General features: G+C 34.5%; 1 protein-coding gene across 2 annotated transcripts in view; it reads left to right on the top strand.

Moving 5' to 3' along the window:
- The first annotated feature begins 5,918 nt into the window (after positions 1 to 5,918).
- Positions 5,919 to 21,678, top strand: part of GLIPR1L2 (GLIPR1 like 2) — a 48,044-nt gene continuing 32,284 nt past the window's right edge. For both annotated transcript variants that reach the window (XM_012751025.3, XM_012751016.2), the window contains exon 1: positions 5,919 to 6,149. In XM_012751025.3, coding sequence (XP_012606479.1) covers positions 5,931 to 6,149 — 219 coding nt within the window. In that variant the 5' untranslated portion in view covers positions 5,919 to 5,930. The remainder of the gene's footprint in view (positions 6,150 to 21,678) is intronic.

The raw sequence follows: 21,678 nt of genomic DNA, 5'->3' as shown, positions 1-21,678 counted from the left end.
TGTCCCATTTTCTAATTTTCTCATGAGAATGGATTGTCATTTGAGTTACAGTAGATTTAAGGAACTAAATATATTTCAGATATTATATAGTTTCCTTATATGCCAGTAGTTTCCTTTAAGAATATTATCAACATCATTCAGAAACAAAACATTACTGAGAAAAGTTTTTAGGTAGTGTGTAATGTTATACACTATGGTCATAATCATCAATGGTTAGGTAATAAATCAGCAGATTAAATTCAAAAATAAAAATCAACTAAATTTTTAATCTTTGAAGGGTAAACATATGTTCTAAAAATTAAAATCATGCTCTTTTAGGATATTTTATTTTAAAACTTACCCTGTATAAAATAACAGGATCCAAATAGTATACCTATTAAAAGCTATTCAAAATTATCTATAATATGGGTAACGACGTGTCCACAACCAGAGAATTATTCTATTCTGGCATTTCTTTTGTTTTAAGACCAAAAAGAAAATTATTTGATAAGTTCAGTTTTAAAAATCATTACTGCTGAACTGTTGACTCCTGTAGACTAAATTAGCTGGACCTTTTTCTTCTCAACTAAGGCAACCTCTAGCTTCCCTCAGCTGTATATGTTAAAAACCATTTTTAAATGTAATTTTAACAACATTGAAAATTGTTTTGTATATATTGCCAAATATCTAAAGATTTCCATATAGCTAGGTGATTGATGCTATTTTTATAAAGAATCCAAGTTGTTTTATATTTCAAATCACTGATATTAGTCAAGGTTCTCCAGAGAAACATACCCAATAGGAAATAGGGAGGGAGGGGAAGAGAGAGAGAGGGAGGGGTACAGGCAGAGAGAAAAAAAATCACAGGATTGTGTGGGCTAAAAAAGTGGAAATTCATAGGGCAAGCTGGCAGGATGGAGATTCAAGTAAGAGTTGATATTGCAGTCTTAAGTTGAAATGCTGGAAACTCGGGCAAAATTTCTATGTTGCAAAATGGAAGCAGAATTCCTTCTTTAGGAAAATTTGGTCTTTGTTCTTAAGGCTTTCAACTGATTGAGTGAGGCCTATCTAGGTTAAGGAGGGTAATCTACTTAAAGTTGCCTGATTGTAAATTTTAAATACATTTCAAAAATACGTTTACAGCAACATCTAGGTTGTTTTGACTAAACAACTGCTCACCATAGTCTAGCCACATTGACATATAACATTACCTGTCACACTGCTATTTGGCACTATGTATACAGAGTTTATCTTTTTTGTAATGTAAGCTTTTGCTCTTTATTTAACTATTATGTTGCTAAAATTCATTTCTCTAACTTACAGTGTGAAATAGACTAAAGGTAAGTTCACATGTATATAGAGTATACATTTCTATCTAGTGTATTATATAGTTTATCATCATGCTGCCTTCCTGGATTTTTAATTAAACTTTTTCATTAATAATTAAAGCATCTTTTGATTTTTTAATATAATTGTACTTTTACTTCTTCAGACTCTTTATTCATCTAAGAGCATATAAGTTTCCTCAAGTCAGATTAGGTGAAATTCTACAGACCATATACAAATATATATATATGTTTGCAGAATTATATTTGCTGATCTTAAAGAAGTACTTGTCAAAGAATGTTATATTATTAGCACTGCTACAGGAACTTTCAGGTAGTAACAGTTCTTAGAAAATGGAGTCTATTTGCAGGATTTTCTGTCCATGCTGAAGCTATGAACAGAGGCTGGGGAGGCGGAGTGCCACCACCTTACTAGCGAGCTTTCCCTTCATTGGCAAGAAGAGAGAATTCTGGGCCAAGGACGTGTCCCTTTTATTTCTTGTGATCCTAACCACAGCCTCCTGACAGGACATATTGGGAAATTTGCCGTCATTTGCAATACTTTTACTCTAAACAGATTGTGTTCTTAGTAGTGACTTTAAGTAACACTCCTATTTCACTTAGTTTGAAATTGCTAGACAAACTGCTCTGTACTTGGCTTTTTCAAAGTACTGAGATCAGCAAATTCAAGATTTGAACAGTGCATTTTCCTGAGGAGTCTCTTGTCTTTCTAGACTCTGTTTGAAGTTCCCAGAAATTGCCTAATCACTTTGAGATAAGGTGATCAGAATTATCAGTCTTAGCTGGTAAGGTTTATACCCCCTTACCTCTTGGAAAGGATGGTGAAGAGATGGTTTAAACAGTAGTCTCTGGCTGGGTGCAGAGGCTCACGCCTGTAATCCTAGCACTGTAGGAGGCTGAGGCAGGCGGATTGTTTGAGCTCCGGAGTTCAAGACCAGCCTGAACAAGAGCAAGACCCCGTCTCTACTAAAAAATAGTAAAAGATTAGCCAGGCATGGTGGCGCATGCCTGTAAGCCCCAGCTACTTTGGAGGCTGAGGCAGGAGCATCACCTAAGCCCAGGAATTTGAGGTTGCTGTGAACTAGGCTGACACCACAGCATTCTAGCCCGGGCAACAGAGTGAGACTCTGTCTCAAAAGAACAAACAAAACAAAAACAGTAGTCTCTGTAGTGCCATGGGTGGCTCCAGGGCTCCATCTGATTGGATTCTGGATCTTGCCATGCAGTGTCTACTTCTTAATTCAGTCCCATTCTTCGGTCCAGTCATAGCACTTAGTTTCCACCTCATGCTACACACATAGTTAATGTAGGCATGTTCAGATTATGTGACCTTCAACTTGAGGGCCTATGGCAACTGAAAAATAACTTAGAACTTTGTCACATAAAAGTTGAACCAGATTGGTCCGGTGGAGTTACAAAAATAGCACTCACTACTTCGTATTGTGATTGATGATTCATCTGTATCACCATTAAATAAAGTTTCTTGTGAATAGATGCCATGTCTAGCTTGTTCAGAATCTGTAACTCTAGAACCTAGCATTGGATCTTGACACATAAGAGCTACTAAAGAAATATTTATTGAATTAATGAGTGAGATACCTACCAATGCAATGAGCTTCCCCAGGATTAGGTAACTTCCCTGTTAGTGGAATTATTTAAGCAAAGGATATGATGATCACCTGTCAATGATGTGTCAGACAGTATGTCTAATATAGGGGGTTAGTGAAAGTGTCTAAAATTTCTTCCAAATCTAAGATCGTATTACTCTATCCTTTTTCTGTAGCAATTTTCATAGTCTAACAACAGTACTAACATAAAAGAATTGCCTCATTCAGCAATTGCCACCCTCACCCTTACAATAGGCTCTAGCCATATTAAAATACTTTTAACCTGTATAATCTTCCTCTCCATGAGCATATTAGGGTGCTTTTCCCGTTGTTAAGAATGCTATCTTATACCTGTCTGCTTCACCTTCTTGATGATGCATTCTTCAGAAAGGCTTCTCTGGTCCTCCATAAGAGTGCTAATCCTCCCCTCCATAATGCAACAGTATTTTGGCTTTGTACTCGGTTATTAAGCATGGAATGTCCAATTTCCTTAAGTACTAAGTTTGACAGGTGATATCTTTGACGTTTCATTTTGACACTTCTTGTTTTGTTTTTTATTGTGAAGGTACATCCTCATTCTTTCAAATGCATGCTTTGGCTTATGATTATCTTTCAAATTTTTTAGAGCAATTTTTGTGAAACCATAGATAAGTAAAAAACTTGTGTTATTTTTTAATATAGTCCATCATGGAAACAGTGCAGCACAGACAGCTTGAAATATCAACGAAGTGTTTGGTAAGGATGTGGCTAATGACTGCACAATACATTGATGGTTTGAGAAGTTCTATTCTGGTGATTTGTATCTTGAAAATGAGCCATGTGGGCAACCTGAGACCAATGTGGGTAATGATGAGCTGAAAGCAGTAGTATTAGCAAATCCATCTCAATCTACACGTGAATTCCCAGCGAGGTTTGACATTACTACTCCAACAAAATTGGACCATTTGAAACCAATCAGCAAGGTAAAGAAGCTGGATAGATGGGTTCCGCATGAATTAAATGAGTGTCAGAAGGGAAATTGTCTCCAAGCTTGCCTTTCTTTGCTGTCACAATATAAAGGCAAACCATTTTGACATCGTATTGTTACATGTGAGGAAAAATGGATTCTTTTAGATAATTGCAAGTATTTGCCACAATGGTTGGATAAAGACAAAGTGCCGAAACCCAATCCAAAACTGAATGTTCATAAAAATAAAAACTAGTGGTGTCTGTTTGGAGGTCTGGTGCTGGTATTATCCACTACAGCTTTATGAAATCTGGTCAATCAATTACAGCTGATATCTACTGCAACCAGCGGGATGTTGGTTGGACGCTGCTGAGGATGCTTGTGATTAAGCAGCCAAGATTGGTCTGTAGAGACAGGCCAATCCTCGTGCAAGACAACACTCAACCACATGTGGCACAAACAACTGTTCAAACTACAGAGGCTGGACTTGGAAACTCTGTCATCCACCATATTCACCAGACCTTGCACCAACTGACTACCACTTCTTCAGGCTTTGACCACTTTTTCCATGGAAAAATATTCAAATCTCAACAAGCTGCGAAAAACACCTTTCAGATTCCATCTCCACCTGCTCTCCAGGCTTCTTTGCTGCTGGCATAAACAAGATACTGTTAAGATGGCAAAACTGTGTCCATAGTTTAGGCACATACTTTGATTAATTATACTGCTTCTTGTTTGCGATATAATAAACTTTTAATTCCAAATCGGAAATTTCAGATTTAACGACCTAACATTTATCACATGGTATAAATTTGCCCAATCTAATTCATTAAACTGTAAACTGCTTGAAAGCAGGATCTGTGTGTCTCATCTACTGATCTTTCTCAATCACTGAATACTCTGCCTGTTAATATGTATTAAAAGAATAAAAACTTGAATGAAACCATCGTATGTAGGTCTACTGTTTTTTCAATTTTGTGCATCAAAGATAATTTTTAAAAGCATTTTTCCTTTTTCGATATTTTTGGCCAACCAATTATAATGCTTTCTTTGTGGCCAAATTCCATCCCAATGTCAATGATATTTTTTTATATCTGCATAATGCTATTAAGCACAATAAGTAATATGCAAATGTGTACCCCAAAACATGTTTTGCTTTTATTTCATGTCTAGAATTTAAAGTCTTGAAAGCAAGGGTTTTTTTTTTTTTATTTGTTTATTTGTTTTGTTTGTGAGCAAAATGTTTGGGGTAAAAAGGTCAAAATCTGCTAGAACACTAGGCAATTTTGTCCAAAAGAAAAATGAAAACAAGAAAATGAATTATTTCCTACTGTGAACAGTTACTGAAGAAGAAGAGTACTGACATTCCAGGCTGTCTATATTGTGCTGAGAAAAGAAACAAGTATTTTCACCTCATGAGAGTTTAATGATCCCTATTCTCCCTCTACTCTTTCATTTATTTTGTGGCCTCCCACAAAGGTTCATTTAAAAACTGACAGAAAAATCTCAAGGAAGAAGTCTGCCTTAAGAATATTCTCTCTGAGTAAAAAAAAGGGCACACCCTGCACCAAATTCCTAACTCAAGAAATGATGAAAAACATTTTTAACTGAATTTATATCAATATCGTAGAATACTCATTTTCCCTTTCATAATTAGAAAGTTCTTCAGGTCTTTTAATTACTCAGCAATTCGCATTGACTGTACAGAGAACTGGTTCATTAATTAACAATGACACATACTTCAGTGTGGGAAATCAACTCTGGATAATATTTAGCTACATTAACGAAAAGCTTGTATTCATTTAACTCAAGGCTCTTGAGGTAATTCGGCATTTATTTTATTTTATTTTTACACAGAGCTTTCTCCACTGGGCTACACTATCCCTCGCCCTCCCCTTCCCTCTTCCTCCAGCCTCGCGTATCCTCTTCCTCTCTCCCCGAGCGGGGCAGGCGGGGAGGCGGGGGCAAGGCTCCCCTGCGCCGCCCCGTAGATTGGCAGGTCATCGGGGCGGGCCCACGCGTGCGCACTGACCCGCCCGTAGCCGGTGGACGATGGAGGCCCTAAGGCCTTTCTCCCAATCGCTCCCCCTGGCGCTAGGGGGCGTTTTGAAGCTGTGGCTCTGTGAGCTGTGGCTACTGCTGCTGAGTTCCGGTTTGAACGCGACTTTTTTGCCAGACGAAGAGAACGTAGACTTTATCAACGAGTACGTGGACCTCCACAATGAGCTTCGGAGCAACGTCTACCCCCGAGCGTCTAACTTGCGCTTCATGGTGAGGCCCGAAGGCGGTTTCCCCGACCTCCCACCACCCTTGTCCCAGCGCTCGTCTCCGTCTTTGGAAGTCTGGGCTGCGGCTCTGAGGCTCAGGGAACACGGAGAACTGGACTCTTAGTTTAGATTTAAAAATACACGTAAAGTTTATACACTGAGAAATAAAAACCGCTGTCACTCTAACACATAGTTATCACCATGGTATTGCACGGGGCCAGGACTGAGGTGAGTGGAGGCACTTGCCTGAGGTGCAGATCTAGAGGGGGTGCTAATTAAAATATCAAGAAAATATTTTAATGCACTAGTTTTTAAAAAGTTAAAAATCAATGCAAAAATATCAGTGTCGATGAAGGAAATGTCAAAATCTTAAAGGCAGGATCCTTGGCTCTGGATTAGGGAGACACAAGTGGGGCACTCTAAGGATAGTGCAAATCAAGATTAGATTCTGTTTTTATATAACATTTTGCATTTTTTCCATCACAGACGTTTTACACTAGTTTGGACTATTTAAAATATTTTGTATTTGATTATTGAGTTTTATGAGGCCCACTCCAAATTTGGCTCCCAAGGGATTGTCTCAGTTGTCCTCATCCTAGTCCTAACCTTGATTTTGCATTGCTGTGCTTGCTTTTCCCCTATTTTCCCCTTATATTCATTTAACATCTAATCACCTATTTCCTTGTTGTTATGAAGTTTTCGTGATTGTCATTAAATATGACTTCAATATCCAGCAAATAAACAACTGTCCTCTTACCGGGGAGTTGGGAGCTTCAGATTAACATTATAAATTATATTGCAATGATATACTGCAAGGATTGCCTTCCTAGACATAATGCCTTTTCTTCTTTCGGCATTAGTTCCTTAGCAAAAACTTAAGAAATGGGATAAATACATTTTTTATTTATTTGTTACATAGTGATTGCTTTTCTGAGGTTCTCTGCCAAATTTTGTAAATACCAGCTGTGTATTCACCAAACCCTCACTGGCACGGGCTTTTTCAGTCATTTACTTTTTTTAATAAATTATAAAATGGTGCTTTGTTTCAATGTTAAAGTACTATTTTAATTGGCTATATTTTAGTTTTTATTCATTTCCTTTACCTATTGTCAGAATTTCCTGGTCAGATTATATGCCTTCTTACAGAAATATGCTAGCATTTAGTCCTATTTGCTGAAGATATTTTTTTCTAAGCCATTTTTTAAAGTTTTTGAATTCAATTAATAGAATTTGGGGATATTTGAGAGTTTTAGCTGATTTCCCACTCTTTGTGGTTAATTCTGTTTCTTACAAATTTGAAGATTATCCTTTTCCCTGAAAATAAATATACAATATTTTCTAATACAACTTTTTATAGGTTTTATATTTCTGATATCTAAAAGTTACATAATATTTCAAACACAAATAAAAGTATAGAAAATAAGATACCTGTATACCCATAATCTATATTTTAAAACATAAACATTTTTAAAAGAATAGTGTTTGAGGTATAGCTTAAAGCCCTACCCTAAATTTTTATCTTTTTCTTCTTTCTAAAAGTCAGAGTGTGTTTTTCCCATGCATTTTACTAGGACATAAATATATATGTATATTTTGTGTGTTACATTTTATATCTCTGCCTCACCCTAGCAAGGGTTAGAGGCATGCCCTTCCCCTCCACAATGCTCACCACATCCCTCAGTTGTGAGTCTACCCCCACCAACACCCTAATCCCTAGAGAACACTACCACCATAAGAGCACCATACTGTTAATCTGTCAGTACCAATTTGACGGCGAGTACATGTGGAGCCCATTCTTCCACTTTTGTGTCACCTCACTTCAGATAATGGGCTAAAGCTCAATCAAATATAAGCAGTGGAAAATATAAGCGGCACTAGATCACTGTCGTTTCTTATAATTGAGTAATATTTCATCGTACATATATACCAAATTTTAATAATCCACTCATGAATTGATGGGCACTTGGGTTGTTTCCACATCCGTGCAATAGTGAATTGTGCTGCCATAAACATTCGGGTGCAGATGTCTTTATTATAGAATGTCTTTTGCTCTTTTGGATAGATGCCTAATAGTGCTATTGCTGGATCAAATGGTATTTCTATTTTTAGGTCTTTGAGGTATCTCCAAATTCTTTTCCACAGAGGTTGCACTAATTGGCAATCCCACCAGCAGTGTAAGAGTGTTCCTGTCTCTCCACATCCTAGCCAGCATTTGTTGTTTTGGGATTTTTTTGATAGAGGCCAATTTCACTGGGGTTAGGTGATATCTCATTGTGGGTTTGATTTGCATTTCTCTAATGATTAGAGATGTTGAGCATTTTTTTTATATGTTTACTGGCCATTATTCTCTCTTCTTTTGAAAATTTTCTGTTCATTTCCATTGCTCATTTCTTGATGGGGTTGTTTGATTTTTTTCTTGTTGCTTGTTTTAAGTTCTAGATAGATTCTTATTATCAGCCTTTTATGGGATGTGTAGAGAGCAAATATTTTCTCCCATTCTGTAGGCTGTCTATTCGCTCTAAAGATAATTTCTTTGGCTATGCAAAAGCTTTTTAATTTGATCAGATCCAATTTATTTATTTTTGTTGCGGTGATTGCTTTGGTGGCCTTCTTCAAAAATTCTTTGCCTAGGCCAAAAGGGTCTGAAAGGGTCTTTCCAACATTTTCTTCTAGAATTCTTAAGCTTTCATGCCTTAGGTTTAAGTCTGTTATCCATCTTGAGTGGATTTTTGTGAGAGATGAGAGGTAGGGATCCAGATTCATTCTTCAGCATGTAGCTATCCAGTTTTCCCAGCACCATTTATTGCAAAGAGATTCTTTTCCCCAATGTATATTTTTGTCTGCTTTATTAAAGATTATATTACCATATGCAGATGGTTTCATCTCTGGAATCTAAGTCCTGTTCCAAAGATCAATGTCTCTGTTCTTGTGCCAATACAAAGCTGTTTTAATTATTATAGCTTTGTAGTATAGCTTGAAGTCTGGTGGACTGATACCTCCCAATTTGTTCTTTTTACTTAGGATTGCTTTGGCTATATGAGGTCTTTTCTGGTTCCATACAAAGTGGAGAATTATTTTTTCTAAATCTGTAAAGGATGATGGTACTTTGATGGGGATTGCATTAATTCTGTAGATCACTTTAGGTAATACTGACATTTTAACAATATTGATTCTACCAGTCCATGAGCAAGTAGATTTTTCCATCTGTTTACATCTTCTACAATTTCTTTTTTTAGTGTTTCATAGTTCTCCTTGTATATGTCCCTCACATCTTTCGTTAAATATATTTCTAGATATTAAATTTTCTTTGGGGCTATAGTAAAAGGTATTATGTTTTTGATTTGAGTTCTGGCTTGACTGTTATTGGTGTATATGAATGCCTCTGATTTGTGTGTATTGATTTTGTAACCTGAGACTTTACTGAATTCATTTATCAAATCTAGGAGACTCTTGGACGATTCCTTGGGGTTTTTTAAATATAATTTCATATCATCAGCAAAGAGCGAGAGTTTGATCTCATCTGCCCCCACGTGGATGCCTTTAATACCCCTCTCTTGCCCGATTGCTATAGCTAGGACTTCGAGCACTATGTTGAATAGAAGTGGAGATAGTGAGCATCCTTGTCTAGATTTGGTTTGAAGTGGGAATGGTTTCAATTTTTCCCCATTCAGTATGATACTGGCTGTGGGTTTGTCATAAATGGACTTATAATTTTAAGGTTTGAGCCATCTAGGCAAGGCTGTGCATCCTTTCCTATGAATAAAAATCTGATAGAATCCTTTGCCTGTTATTTTTTTCTATTAAGTTTTTATCCCTTTTCTCCCCCTCACTTTTTTTTTCTTAGCCCTTTAACTTTGGTATGAGTTTTAATTATTTTCCCTAGTTTGACATTTTTCTTTTTATCTACTTACTATATTTTTTGCCATTCAGACTTTTTGTATTTTGATGTAGCTGATTAATAAATTTTTTTAAATTGCTTCTGAATTTTGTATCAAGGTCAAAAAGACTTTCCCCATAGCAGTCTTTTTAGTGGTATGAAAGTAAAATGATTTAGTCCATGTAGGGAGGAATCTGGCAATACAAATTATAAATGTATTTCCCTTTATTCTTCTGATCTCATTTCTAAGTATCCATCCTAAAGACATACCACTGAAAAAGGAAATGGTATCACAGTAAGGTTATTCATTGTAGCATCATTTGATACTAGCAAATGATTAGAAAAACACTCTAATGTCCAGCACTGAGGGGCTGATTAAAGTAAATTTGGTTAATCCACATAAAAGAATACCATACACATATGGGGAAAAAAATGAGAAAGCTCTTTATACTAACAAGGAACTATCTCATGGACCTTGGAAAAAGCAAGGCATATTATGACACATTTTATATAAGAAAGAGTAATAAAAAAGAATGTATATTTGGATAAACAACACTAGACATATCCACAAGGATTCCTTGTTACCTGTAGAAGACCTAGGGAAAATAAGATGGTGGGGAACAAGGTAATAACATGACTTCTCAAAGATTTTATGTGGTTTTGATTTTGTAAACTACTAGATATATTACCTGTTCAAAAATAAAATATTTTTTAAACAAAATATTTTTTGAAGTCATGGCAATAATGTCACTGGGAATTATAAATAAGTAATAAACAAGTATCATGAAACAATATGTATGTATTAAAAAAATGTAATGGCAAAAACTTAAAACTCTGAATAACCTCAGTAAAATCCAGTATTTAGGATAGTAGGGATGGCATTCCTAAAGTCTCATCTTTGTGAATGATGGGAAGAAGTAGGCAGATAAAACATCAAAGTGAAAGTGAGCATAGTTATATATTTGGGGTATTTTTTGATATTTAATAAACTTATATAATTTTAAATATGATAACTGAAGTTAATTAAAGATAATTAAGATAACCATAAAGATTATCATAATGATTTGATATGAGTGACTAGCAGATGGGAAGAATTAATTGAACTTCCAAATTTATAGAAGAGAAGCAAGGAATAAAAGGAAACTTAAGCCATGTAAGAAATGAGAAAAATAGGAAATGACAATAAAAAAATAACAAATTCTAAACATAAAATAAAATTAAAAAGTAAATTAAATATATCAGTTTTCATGGCAAATATAAGAGAATTTAATTTCCTTATCAATAATTACAGATTTACTAAATAAAAATTCATCTACATTTTATTTGCAAAAATATATACCTGAAACAAATTAAAAGGATTTAAAATAAAAAGAAAAACAATATTATAAAACTATATAGAGATGCAGACTAAAGGCATTAAAATAGATAAAAAAGATTATGTAAAGAAAAAAAGATATAATCCATGAAGATAAAATAGTCAAAAACGTTTGTGCATTAAACCAACAGAAACTACATAAAGTGAAATTTCCTAGACATACATGGAAATATTTTTTAAAACACAGTTATTGTGAGATGTTTTCTATACTTTTTTCCAAATTTTATAAAGAAGATTTGAAAAGTAAACCTGATATATAACATAATAAATAAATATTGGGCAAAATCAATAATTGTATACCCTGTCAATAAAGAATAGACTTTCTTATGTCCAGGACATTTTACGGAAAAATTCATTGTTTCTTGCTCAAAAAAAATACTTTAATGGAGGTTTTACAAGCTAAACTTCTGACCAAAGTTTAATAAAACTAGAAAGTAAGAACAACAAATGTTAAGTGGTAGAATCTTAACTACTTGGAAATTAAGAAACACTTTCTAAATTATCCTTGGATCAAGAACAAAAAACAAAATATCCCCAAAATGTGGACACTTAATGCCAAAACACATGACATATAAGTAAAATAAAGGAAAAGACAAGCAATTTTGAATGTCTCCTTACATAAACTGACTGAAAATAAGTGAACTAAAAATAAGGAAAATAAAAAGAAAGAATGAGAATAACCGTAGAGATAAAATTAATGAAAAAAAAATATTCTTGTTTGAGAGAACTGGGAAAAAATAGACATTCCTGATAAACCTAGAGGAAAAAAGAGAAAACAAATTATTTTAGGAGCAAGAAAAAGAATTATAACCACCTATGCAGATGAGAGTACAACAATTTTAAGAGAATATTATGTCCAAACACATTAATAAAATTAGGTATCTAGTTGAAATAAATTATTTTTCTAGCAAAATATAAATCACAAAATGAATCCAAAAAGAGTTAGGAAATTCTACCAAAGCAATGCTATAGAAGTCAGTTGCAAAGATGTTGAAAATCTATCTTTTAAATTAGACCTCAATCCCAGGTAACAATGGAGTTAATTCTAAGTAATCTTCAAAGAACAGATACTTCCAATGATATTAAAATTTTTCTGTGTTTAAAAACGTGAAAGATTGGAAACTCCTCAGTTCATTTTAGAAACCTACAATCTCTAAATCTGATATACATAACAAGGAGAAAAAGAAAAAAATGTAGACAAATTTTATTTATGACTGTGTATAAACTTTGAAATAAAATACCCAATAAAACCTATCAATGTATTAGATATACTCAGAATAATATTCTCTAGTCTCTTAATAATGTTTTTCCTTTATTCCTCCTCAATCATGTGCATATAATTCACTACTTAAATTTTCTCAAAATCAGTAATATGTATATTTTGACAAAAATTCATTGACCAAACTCCTTTAAGCCCTCTTCTTGGGTAGATCTTGACCATGGGCCCTGTCCTAAAGCTACATTGCCCAATTTTATCAAGAATCACACCCAGCCCAGGTTAGAGAGACTCCACTGCCGTTGATATCTGATCACCCTCCTTTGCCTTCAGCAAAAATCCTTTTAGGTCAGTTTAGCAAGAACTCCCCTAACCTTCATGTCTCCTCTTAGTAATTTTCCAGCCACTGTTCCATTGTTATAAATCCCTACTTGTCCTTGATGTATTTGGAGTTAGCCAATTTTCTGTCTCTTACTGTGATAGTCTTGCCACTTATCACAATAGTCTTTAATTAAAGCCCTCCTTATTGTGTTAACAAATGTCATGAATAATTTTTTCTTTAACAGTTATGGTGCTGCTGTGACTTGGATAGGATCAGATTCATCACTGGACCCCCGGACCTCTCACCCAGGACCCTACGTGTGCACCTTTGAAGCCTTTGTCTTCATTCCTGACTGATTGATCGGGGATCCATTGGTGAGTCGGATTCCTGAGCCAGTGCTCCGGATAACAGTCCGTTGAAGCACGGTGAGGACAGATTTTGATTCTTAAGATTCTGAATACACTTTCTGAAGCTGGATTAGAGTTCTAGACGTCTTTGTCAGAAAGGTACCTTCTGGGCTGGGAATTTTTTCCCAGTTGTTTCTTTCGAGTGGGGATTCACTCCTGAATCCTGAACTGGAAGTCTTTCCCAGCTCTGTGTTTTAAGGGAAGATTCACTCCCTGAGTCTTAGGCTGGAAAATTTTTCTAGCTCCCTATGGGGTCTCTTTGTTCTCTGTATTTGATCCTGCTTCTCCCCTCAGAACTTCTCTGTCTGCTACACTACCCCTTTTGAATCCCCGGTGACTGTATGATTCACCAACTCTGTCTGCTTCCTTTCGGGTCAGCATGATTTTTATAGCTTGGTCCAAAAGTAATTGTGGTTTAAGGCCCTGAATATTAAATCATTATAACTAGGCTCAGACTCATCTTTATTAATCAAAACAGGAACCATTAAAATCAATACATTTTGCCAAAGAGAAATAAGTTTGTTTATTCCTATAGCATAAAAATCTGTGCTTTGGGATTTGAAGAATTCTTGGAAAGCATTTTATGCATCCTGCTGGTTGTAGAAGTGTTTTCCCTACAAAAAGTTGAGAACTAATCAGTTGGTGAGAGGTCAAGTGAATATGGCAGATGAGGCAAAACTTCATAGGCCAATTCATTCAACTTTTGAAGTGTTGGTTGTACAACATGTGATTGGTCATTGTCATGGAGAAGAATTGGGTCCTTTCTGTTGACCAATACCAGCTGCAGGCATTGCAGTTTTCAGTGCATCTCATTGATTTGCTAAGCATACTTCTTAGATGTAATGATTTCGCTGGGACTCAGAAAGCTGTAGTGGATCATACCAGCAGCAGACCACCCAACAGTACCATGACCTCGTTTTGGTGCAAGTTTGGCTTTGGGAAGTGCTTTGGAGCTTCTTCTTGGTCCAATCACTGAGCTGGTCGTCGCTGTTGTCACATAAAATCCACTTTTCCTTGCATGTCACAATCCAATCAAGAAATAGTTTGTTGTTGTTGAATACAGTAAGAGAAGATGACACTTTAAAACAACAATTTTTTTGATTTTAGGTAAGCTCATGAGGCACCCGCTTATTGAGCTTTTTCACCTTTCCAATTTGTTTCAAATGCCAAACGACCAGCAACTTCTCATATAGTTGTAAGAGGATCAGCTTCCGTGATGGCTGTCAGTTGGTCATTGTCAATTTCTGATGGCCAGCCACTGCTCTCCTCATCTTCAAGACTGTCATCTCCTTTGCAAAACTTCTGGAACCACCACTGCACTGTATGTTCTTTAGCAGTTCCTGGGCCAAAAGGGTTGATGTTGCAAGTTGTCTCTACTGCTTTTACATCCCTCAAATTTGCTTTTTGTCTAACATCATTTCCATAGTCTAAAATAAATATCAAATAAATAGCAAGTGATAAGTCATTAGCAAAAAAAACATAAAGCAAGAAATGTGCATCAAAATGATGCAGAACATAACCACATTTATTTAAGAATGTGTTCCAATATCAAATGACAAATTTCCACAGTGCTAAAACTGCAATTACTTTTGCACCAACCTAAATATTAAGGATAACTTATTTGGAACTTCAGTAGCCTCTCTTGGAAACTTTAGATCTCCTCAAACTGGCTCCTCTAAATACTCGCCCTTCCCATGACCTCTGCTCCTCCCTTCCTCCTTTTTCCACCTTTGATATTCCCTTTAGTTCTCTTGAATCCTTTGATATGTTCCCCTTTAAACTCCTACCTCCTTCCTTCCCTCTTTCACAACTGCCAGACTTTTCCCTTCTGACCCTAGCCCCTCAACTCCCTACAGTCACTTGAACTTTAGGCCCCCTGTCCCCAGTGGGGACCCTCAAGGGAATCAGGGACCCCCAAAAGCAACTACCAGAAAGTGAAATGGAAAAATAAAAAAATAGAAATAGACAGTATATTTTATCCACTCAGATAGGCTTTGGAAACATATAGACAGCTGCGTGGTGTCCACTCAGTCTCTCACCTAAAATGTGGTTCACAACCTCCATAGGATTACATATCAAGACAAAAGAAAATCCTCTTCACGAATATTGTTAAAAAGCATTAGCCCTAATATTGATCAAATAGCCTTAACTTGTTCCATCTGCCGAAAACATAATTCCAAGTATTTTATATAAACCGATGAGTTTTGTATTACTGTGTGTTTTTTTACCTGATTCATGGCTAAAATTTCAAATTGGAAGTTCTAAGATATCTGTTTGCATCTCTCTCTACATGTGTATATGTATGTATGTTATGTACATGTGATATTTTCTTACCTTGGGTTGGTATTACAAAATTAATTTATAAAATCTCTTAAAGGAGTCCTATTAAAATTGGCTTATGGCTAAACAAGCACTTATATAAATTAAATATTCCAAAAACTCCCACAAATATAGACTTTATCCCAAATGCTTTTCAACTTCACTCGACTTAGGTAAATCTTTGGCAAATAAGAATAGTTTATGATTGTTGGTTTAATAAAAACAGCTGTGTCCTCTGAGTTATCAGTATTAATATAATACAAGCATATGTTTTTATTCTATTTGGGTTTACTAGTCAAATAAGCTTGTTATATCTATTAGATATTTAAGATTATAAAAATTATAAGTTCAACTGAAGAACAAATGTACAAGTCAAGGTGCAGTAAAAATGAATTTCTTGATGTCTGGTAATTCTTGTTTATCAAGTGAAGTAGTAGAACAACAGCCAAAAACATGTATTTAGCTTTTTTTAGGTTTTTTGTTTTTATGATTTTTTTTTGATACTTACCTAACATGCATGTGCTATAAGAATAGTTGACAGGGAAATAACTTGAGATGATGGCTAGCTTTGTTTAATATTATAATGTGCCTTTCTAAAAATATTATAGTTTCCAAAATCTATTTAGTAACTTACTATTTTAGAGTTATGTTAGATTAAATTAAGTAATAGATATTCATTCATTAATAATTTCTAAGTAAGATAAACTGCTGAAACATGTATTATTAAGTGTAAGTATAAATTTATACACTTTGAGTTTCTTATGTTTATATAATAAAGGGAGGCTAAATATACCTGTGTCTGTTAATAAATATGTTCTTTTAGCCACACTGAAAATTTTTACTATGAAACAGCAAGCATATACCTATAAAAATTGTGAGATGTTATATTCATAAAATTTACTAGACTGTGAAGGTACTTAGGAAATTTCATCCCAAAATAGAACACCTTGATATAAAGAGTATTTTAAATTAAAGGCATTTTGATATCAACAGGCATTAGAAGGGGTTTTCCCCTTATCTGCATAAACCAGATCCATCAAAAGGAGTAAGTGACTTTCCTTCTCTCCCTGTTATCCCAATCTATTACAGGAAAGAAGATCAAGAATGCAACCAGACATGGCCCAAACCATTTAAAACATAATATCTGTCTCTCAGGTTAATTTAATTTGCAAAGATTATCACTTATAAGTCCATCTGTTTCCTCCATCCATTCATCCTGCCTAGCAACCATTTATTGCCCCTAAACGGAATTACCTATATTCCGCATCTCCCCCACCCCTCTAAAAGGAGGGTATAAAAATTTCTGGACCTTATTGGGATATTGGTTAATTACTCTGTGATTTTCTCTATGTGCACAGTAAATAAACCTCTTACTCTTATTAATCTACCTTAATTATGAGCAGATCTTTCAGTGAACTTTTGGGGGAAATGGGAAGTTTCCCTCACCCCCACAACTGTTATATTAATAGAATACTGGTATACGACGGATAATTCACAATCATCTACTTTCTAGTTTTCTTTGCAGAATGAAGTATACTAGTGGATAAAAACACTTTGCATGATAAGTATGCAAGGAATATAGGTTGTGTTTTTTTCCAATATAAAAAGAAAGTAATTTTGTCCTAAAGTAAAATGAGTAGTTGTTATAATATGAGAAAGAAGAAAATTTAGGACAGTATAGAAATATAAATATGGAAAGTTGGAGAAGGTTTATGGAAAGGAAACTTTATGTTACATGGTCAAAGGTGGCAGAAATTGGATGGATTTATTTATAAGGCGTTTTTTGGGGAAAAGAAACCTTACATGATCTTTAATATCAAATATGCATTGATAGAAAACTAGACTTTGATTTTTTCTTTGGTAAAAATGACAAAATTTTCTTGGGTTATTGGTTTGTTCTTAATAATACATCATAAAAAGTTTTTCTTTACTTTTTAAGTAATCTGGCAAGAAAGCAAATATTCTGTGTCTGAAAATAATTTCCTATGCTTTATCATTTTCTTGATTATTTAAGAAAACCAAGTCTCATTTTTAAAGGAGCTAAGGTGTTTTTTGTTTTGTTTTATTTTTGTTTGTTTAGTTTTTTACACTCATGTTACCTTCTATAGTTATTTTGAAATCTCTTGTCATTTGGTTAAAGAGATATATAAGTATTGCTTCACAGCAATCTAAGATCCTATTTAATCAAGTGTTCAAATTTTTGACATTTTTGGCAACTTTCTGCCCCAAAATAAGATTCTAAATGAAATCTTAATCTCAAACTGACCTTAAAATTTCCCAGAGGAACCCTAGAAAATTTCAAAGGATTTGTCCTTCACCTTGTTAAAAAAAAAATGTTAAAACTAAATAGGTTTATTTTATATGTTGAATTGCATGAAAAGCTTGTCAAACAAGAGATACAAGAGGAAGACTGACAAAGACTCTGTCTTGACTGAACTTTAGTCAGGATTCTCTGAGACCTCTTCAACTACACCTTGTTTATGGCCCTGTTGTATGGTCTGCATCACCCATTTTTAAAAAATCCCACCTAGCACCATTTAGGGAGAATCTCCCACCCTTAATATCTGATCAAATTCTTCACCACCCTTGATACCTAATCACCCTGGCCTACCTTCAGCAAGAATCCTGTTAGATCAATTTAGCAAGAATACCCCCACCCTTAATGTCTCCTCTTACTAATTTTTCATCTATTAATATTTACCCCCTCATTCTTCACCATGGCTATAAATCTCCGCTTATCTTTGCTGTATTTGGAATTTAGCCTCATTTTTCTTCTCTATTGCAAGTCTTCTAATGTCTTCCTTACTGAGTTAACAAGTGTCATGAATGTTTTCTTTAATAGTTAAATTCTTTGTCTGCAACTTCATATCCTTCACCTTATATGTGGAGATACTCCCCAAATATTGAATGAATGGATGAATAAATGAATGTATAAAGAAACAAAGGGGAAATTGAAAGAGAAAAATAAATGCAGAATTCCTAAATCTAATAGATATTGTAGAAATAAAAAAACAGAATAAAGAGTAAAAATATTAAGAAATAATCCAAGCAAATTTCCAAGAGCTGAAGAAAGATATGTGTTTTTAGATTATAAGAGAAGTGTCAGGAAAAATTATAAAAGACTGAATATTGCATGCCCTGTTTATCTTATCCATGCCTTTTAGAAATTATCTTATCTATAATTGCTTTGAGCTTGCCTATTTGTAATTTTTAAATTGTAGAAACTGATTATAATGAAACTAATTTTGTACATAGAAATGCAAATTCATTGTCTGATGAAATGTAATTTATTATTATTCTGTGGATAAGACCTAGTTTTTGCCTTTATTTGTGAATTGATTTTAGTACTTTACAGCATGTAAACTTGAGAATTCTTTGGATTTTCTTTGAACAAGCTATAGCATCTTAGTAGTTCCCTCATTAAATAATGAGTTAAATAAAACTATTGACACATGTATAAGGGTCATGATTATACCTTCCTTCGAAAATTATTTTTTAAAGAAGTCTACCAAATTCTAAGCCAAATTAATGAGAAAAGGCTCATACTTAGACATACTCTGGGAAATATATTTTAAAAAATCTTAAAACCTTCATGTTGTGTGTAAGGGAGTGTGACTTAGAATGTGGATTCAGCGGGAGCTGGGCACAGTGGCTTATATGTAGTCCCAGCTACTTAGAAGGCGGAGGTGGCAGAATCACTTGAGCCCAAGAGTTCAGGGCTGCAGTGATCTATGATTGCACCACTGTACTATAGCCTAGGGGTGACAGAGTGAGAACTGTCTCAAAAAAAAAAAAAAAAAAAAAAAGAATTTGGATCCAGCTTTTCTATTTAAATAAGGACTATTGGCTAACAAAAATTCTTTGCTTTCTTAAAGCAAACTTATCAATGTCTTCTTAAAAGTTAAAATTCTCATTAAGTATCTCATTCACTGCTTCTTGAAACTTTTTGTCTATGTTTTCAACTATAATTTTATTCAGAGTTAAATAAATTTGACAACACTTTGAAAGTGTTGTCAAAACTACAAGATGTTTTGTAGGGAGAATGGGATAAGCTACCTTAAATCAGTCTCCATGATTGACAGAGATTATGGGCTTTTTAAGGAAGGGTTATATGCCTTGGGGAAAGTCAGCAGGTCCTGGTGCAATTAACAAGGATCTAGCACACTGTGGGCAGGTGAGTCTTGGCATCAGGAAGGTCTGCCCAGGGGCCTTCAGAATCTCAACTCTTTTGTCTTGTAGAAAAGCCACCATTTCTGCAAAACAACTCAAAAGGTCAAGTAGTTAAGGAAGAAGATTATTAAAAAACATATAGGCATCATTAAAATTTGTTCATGCAGCCAGTTATAGAATTAATATAATTTATTTGCACATGGTCATGAGAGGCAATGAAATAAAATGCTTATAAACTTGGTGTTGAGAATTAGATTTCCTGGGTTTAAACCTAGGCTCCACAATTTACTGGCTGAGAAATTAAGTAATTTTCTTCTACTTAACCTCTCTGTGTTTTAGTTGCTACCTATGTAAAATAGAATTAGTAATAATAATGCATACCTCATAGGGTTATTGAGAACATTAAATGAGATGATACATAAAAAAAAAACCACTTAAAATAGTGACTGGTATATAGTAAGGACAGGGCTTGAAAACTATATGCAAAATAAGTCAGTAGAAGGATAGTCCACAGGTATTGTTTGAAAATGGGAAACAATTCAAAAGTCTATTAATAGTGGAATAGTTGCATTTACTATAAGCTATCCATGTGATAGAATACTATATATAGTTTGTAAAAAATAAGCAGATCTAACTGTGTTAATATAGAACCATTTCTCTACATGAAAACTGCAAATTGCAGGCCAATGATACTGTATATGGTATGATTACAATAGTGCTAGGAAAAAAATCACTAAATATCCATTTAAAACAACCAAACTTTCGTTTGGTTACATGTATATACACAGAGATAGAGAAATGTATACATGGGCAAATTTTTTAAGAGTAATTTTATGTAACAGAGGGAATGGCCTGAAAAAGGGTAAAATGTTTTACAAGTTGTCTCTTTAAAACTCCCCCACTCTTTGTGGGAATTAAAACCTGCATCCCTGCTCAAGGCCAGTAATCGGAGGAGTATCCTTTGTTCTTTGTATCACGGGAGATGGCTCAACAGAATTGTTGGACAGAGGTCATCAGATTGTCTTTGCTGGAGATGGGGTGGATAAGGAACATCAACTATAGTTAAATAGCAATAGCCCCAAGCTGAAAACTCCCTATAAAAGCTCTGTATTTCTGCTTACGGATAGGATGATGGTACTTTAAGATGAGAGTCTTCCATCCTCCTCAGTTGCCTGCAAATTAATAAACTTCTCTTTCCTTATCTTCAAACCACTTGTCCTCATTCTTCTGATGTGGCCTGGGGTACAAGTGTTGAACTTTTGGTCACAGCTATCTTTGGGGAGGAGCATAGTGAGGGGATATTCTAAAGGTCTGATTTGTTTATGTTCTACATTGTATTTATGTATACTAAGAAAACACTAAGAAATCTTAGTATTGGTTTTCAGAAATGTTTGCTTTCAGATACACTGTATCATATGTATGTAGTATTTTGGCTTGACAATTATTTTGTTCATTTTTCTAGTGTGTGGTTTTTGCTTGTCTTTAACAATGAACTTAATGAGCCTCTAGATGATGGTAAATGAACACATTTCTAGTTATTTTCAGATAGCTAGACAAGGAGTTGTATCTTATGATATTTTCCTCAGTTTTCTTGTAATTTGCATACAACTTCATATGTGCCTTTTTTATAGCATTTGCCAACTACTATCATATATTAAAGTTTTTATGTATAATATTAATATATAATAGATATAGGTAGTATCTTATTTTCCTAATAAGCAACTTGAGGATAAAACTTATGCTGAATTATCATTTTATTCTTGACAATACAATATTTTGCATATAATCAATACTCACTAAATAGCTCTTAGGCAAATAATACTTACTTGTATTGCTTTGTACAAAAA

Source organism: Microcebus murinus, chromosome 10, assembly GCF_040939455.1.
Source record: "Microcebus murinus isolate Inina chromosome 10, M.murinus_Inina_mat1.0, whole genome shotgun sequence".
In the NCBI taxonomy this organism is placed as follows: Eukaryota; Metazoa; Chordata; class Mammalia; order Primates; family Cheirogaleidae; genus Microcebus; species Microcebus murinus.
The sequence above is the reverse complement of the archived record's forward strand: the minus strand, read 5'-3'. Positions and strand labels throughout refer to the sequence as shown.